The sequence below is a fragment of the Vollenhovia emeryi genome, unplaced genomic scaffold, assembly GCF_000949405.1.
Source record: "Vollenhovia emeryi isolate VEMERY1.0 unplaced genomic scaffold, V.emery_V1.0 DF939251.1, whole genome shotgun sequence".
Taxonomy (NCBI): Eukaryota; Metazoa; Arthropoda; class Insecta; order Hymenoptera; family Formicidae; genus Vollenhovia; species Vollenhovia emeryi.
Window position 1 is genome coordinate 279,832 of NW_011967115.1, and position 4,432 is coordinate 284,263.

The window sequence follows — 4,432 nt, forward strand, 5'->3', positions numbered from 1 at the left end:
AGCAACGAGACGCGGCGGAGGGCCGGGGGCGGGGGGAGGGAACGGGAAGAAGAGAGGATCCCCTTAACAATGGCACGGTAGCGCGCCAAGTGTGCGGCGACGGGGAGGGGTGATCGGATTACCGCATTTCCCGTCGCGTATTGTTACACGCTCGGAATCTGCGCGCCGCCAGATCTCTCCGATATGTAAGTCGCTTAACGCGTAATGCGACTCGCCGCGCACAAAGCGCGACTAACGGAAGCGGATAACTGCCCGCCGAAAAGTTTGTCCCGTGTTCCTCGGACACCGAGCTCGGACATCGCGCGCTACGATGGGGGGGGAAAAAAAAGAGAAAGGGAGCAAAGAGGAGAGTTCAGTTTCTTTTCTGAGACGCCACGCGCGAAGCTGGGAACGATTCTTTTCCGTTTCTTCTTTTAATTTTCCTTCTTATTAACGCGCGATCATTATCTGTAATAATCGAGAGATGTGATCGCGAGTTGTTCTCATTAAAAAGTATCGAGGCTCGCGTCAAGCTCGCACACGAATAATACCTCTCTGTCGCTCGGACGTTCGAGGAATTAAACGTGCAAACGTGTGTGAGATGTAAGAATGCGTTAAGAACGATGACGTGCAAAATTGAACCGTGATTTGGCGTTTCGTTAGGGGGGGAAAAAAATGCAAAAGTATCGCGGGACTTTCCTCATTGCGCTTTCACATGTAGAAAGGTGTAGAAAGTTCAACGAAACAGACCGATTCTAATAATTCACGCTTTGGCAATGGTATCTCCTTGTTAGCAGAGCGAACCGCCGCATCGCACTGTCATGCACTAAACGCGGCGCCGCAGTTTCTTCAATAATGAGGCTTAATTAATTTCGATGATGCGTTTGTCAGTTGCGGAGCTGCAAATTGTTCCGATAAACCCGTTTGCGCCCTCCCCCTCTTCCCCCCTCCCTTCTGAACCGACTCCTCGTTCCTTCGGGGGGGGCACAAGTGTGCGTACGTATTACGCTATCTTCCCGAGGAACTTCGTTGTAACGAATCGGATTACGCGCGAAGATTGAAGGAGGGCGCGAAAATTGTTGAACCAATTCCCAGTCCTGAGGATTGCCTTTTTGTACCTAAACTGAGTTCACACGCTTCGTATCCCGACGAAAGAGAGAGAGAGGGGGGGGGGAGACAGGGAGAGACACACACAGACAGGGAGAGACAGGGACAAACAGATAGAGACAGGGAGAGACACAGACAGACAGGGAGAGACACAAAGAGACAGGGAGAGACACAGACAGACAGGGGGGAGGGGAGAGAGAGAGAGAGAGAGAGAGAGAGAGAGAGAGAGTCCGAAGACAATGACATTCCAGATTGCGTGCGACTAATCTCTGACTCCCGCGAATGATTTGATTGCAGGTAATTAATGGCCACGTGGTGACGGTGAACGAGACGACATACTCGTCCGGCGACGAGCTCGGCGGCACCGCATTCCGCATTCGCATAATCGACATAAAGCCGCAGAACGAAACGGTCGACGTTGACAGTGTTGGGGGCAACGCACAGCCGACGGCGAGGCCCGAGGTGGCGGGGAGCGCCGAGACGGTCGAGGACTTCAACAACGAGATATCGAAAAACGTGGACACGCTGACCGCCTAGGAGGCGATCGGCGGTGTCCGGGTGGGACCTCGGGCGGGAGGAGGAGCGACCTTTTATTTACGTGGCTGTAGTAGAATAATTTCGGTGCCGCACCGAGTGTGCATCGAGAGATAAATATTACTATAATATATACGTATACATATATAAAGTTGTCTTTGGCAGCGTTGTCTCCTATAGCTTCTCGATACGTACTCGTAGTTTACGACGTTTACCCGCTGGGGAAGGAAGATTGTGCCGCTGCTAAAAAGGGGATATTTAGAAATACGTGGTAATGCACGAGTTCCCAGGAGAGGAGCTAATTGGTTTCAATTAATTGCGATAATTTGTATAATTTTAATTAATTGATTAAAAGCTTTTAAATGATTCCGAATCAAATTAAAATTCTCGGTTAAACGTGGAATTGAAATAAACGAGATGTAGAGCTCGACGCGCGCGTTCGCGTTTCTTTCGACTGGACATTTTCGTATTTCGAAACGGTTTCGCGAAATACGCCTGAAAGACGTTCACCAACGACGAATATAAAAGCTTACCGCGTGACTTCTTATGTCTTCCACAAATTAATTACTTTGACCCTTTTCAATTTATAATATCCGTACGTGCGATTTATATATCCGTGTGCTCGACTTTTCGCAATGGCGTTGAAGATTTTTATATATTTTATAAATTAGCAGAAACGAATGTGTGATAACTAATTCATGGTATTAGTAATCGATATATATTTCCTATATATAATTCTCGTATATCTCGTTCTACCTTACATGAATGCCGAGCGAAACAGGTGAAAGCACCGACACTCGAAGCCGACATGCTTCGTGTATCAGTCACATATCATGCTGGTCTACTGGCTAACAGTTATATTTATATAGATATATATAGATATATACAGATATATATATATCTATACACATACACACACATATATACAAGACCGTTTTGTAATAACTAATTACACCACTCCATCGTCCGCCAAGCGGAATATTTGCGCCAGTCCAGTTTGTCACGTTTTATGCGACCAAATATGAATATGAAGTAATTATAACTACTATCACATTATCATATTATGTTGTACGTTTATGGAACGGCGGGTTTTTTTATCCTGCGAATGATTGCATAAAACTGATATTTAATGTATGTTCACTTCCTGCATATATACACCAGATAACCTACATTCCTTTCTAGCTTCCTTGACAAAAGTGTCTTCAGCGTCGAAAAACGCAGGTATCGAGTAAGGGGAAATTATGGAACGTGTCCACGCGAGTAAACGTCCGTAAACGATTTATAGAGGAGAAATGGTTGATAGAAAAGTCTACCGTGGGACGTCGATTTTTTATAATTTTATAAAAGGAAAAATGTACGTTCCTGTAGCGCTGTCCTCGCGTAGTTTTACGTACGTGCAAATGTATTTCCTACAGATTAAGCAAGTTGTGCTGTAAACTGAAATGTTGAGAAAAGTTGGTACAATAAAATAATAATAATAATACATTACGATAGCACGCAACTATTGCACGCAGTATATGCAGTGCACTTCACGTAAGTTTTACGATTTAAATATCCCATAGTGACGATTTCGATATTAATAATATCAAAATAATAATGTGCAGGGTGTCTCAGGCGTTCCTTTGAAAAACTGCGCATTTCAGAGAAAAGTGTTTTATACGAAAGTTTCGTGGCGATATACAAACGAAGTAAACAAGACTTCTCGAAATTGTCTCTTAAAAGAAACGGATAAAAATCGACACATTAATAAAATTCGTATGGCTCAAATGTGATAAACACACATTTTGAATAAAGGAGTAGGAGCCGTGACAGGGTGTTAGTGTCTAAATATTTCATATTGTAAATGTATTGCGAAAAATATTACCTCAGCCAGGGTTTCCCTTACGGAAAAAGCACTCAAGTTTTGAGCGTTAACACTCGATTGTCCGAATTCACTCTCAAATTTGGGTGTAAATATTTTAAGTCTGGGTGTTAACACTCAAAACTTGAGTGTTTTCTCCGTAAGGGTTGAACCTGGACCTTCCTCTCACCAGGCGAGCGTCTCAACAAATTCGACCACCGAGGCATAAATTCGAGGTAAAAATCATTTGCATTGTGCCCGCGCGCGATAGATAACGTTCCGGGACAAGAGTTTTCATGTACAACTATCTGTAAGATATGTCCATATATGTTTTTCCTTTTCTTGTATAATCGCTTCGTTTGTCGACGTGTATAAGAAAAATAATTGAGAAGTAATTAGAAAAATAACCGCGGTGCTGTAACAGCTTACGTAAAATGTTTTTCACTAAGTCTAAACCGCAATGTGCTTACCCTGCACCTAGAATCATTCTATTTTATATAAACAAATCGAAACGCTTAAAAAATTTGCCGACGATGTATGGATTATACAATGTATAATATGCAATTGATCAACTTGCACAAATTTTTTAAACGTATTTATTGACTACAAAATAGACTGTTTCTAGACGCAGAGAGCACATTGTAGATTAGGCTTTAATGCCATTTGAAACACTCTTGGGATTCATTTATAAAATAATGTGACGCAAATTCTTTTCAATTAATAAGTAGTGATTAAGGGGATGCTGGAGTGATTCTGCACTTTCGCACCTTTTGCACTTAAAACTGTCTGTTTCGTGGAAAGATTTGTGTAATACACAAATTAAATGGCACGTGTACAGATGATCGAAAGCAGCTTGCTATTCCGGCTAAATTAAAGAACAATATGACATCACTGAAACTAAGTTTGTAAGTCTAATAAAAAATAATAGTGAGCAACACATACATACAGTACATGTAGTATGTGTGTTGCTCA

The 4,432-nt window shown here is 42.6% G+C and overlaps 1 protein-coding gene across 1 annotated transcript in view; it reads left to right on the forward strand.

The window, feature by feature from the left end:
* The window catches only part of LOC105559854 (icarapin-like), a 38,749-nt gene extending 35,641 nt beyond the window's left edge, over positions 1-3,108 (forward strand). Inside the window, exon 4 of the mRNA XM_012008467.1 lies at positions 1,384-3,108. Coding sequence (XP_011863857.1) covers positions 1,384-1,623 — 240 coding nt within the window. The 3' untranslated portion in view covers positions 1,624-3,108. The remainder of the gene's footprint in view (positions 1-1,383) is intronic.
* Positions 3,109-4,432: the final 1,324 nt, after the last annotated feature.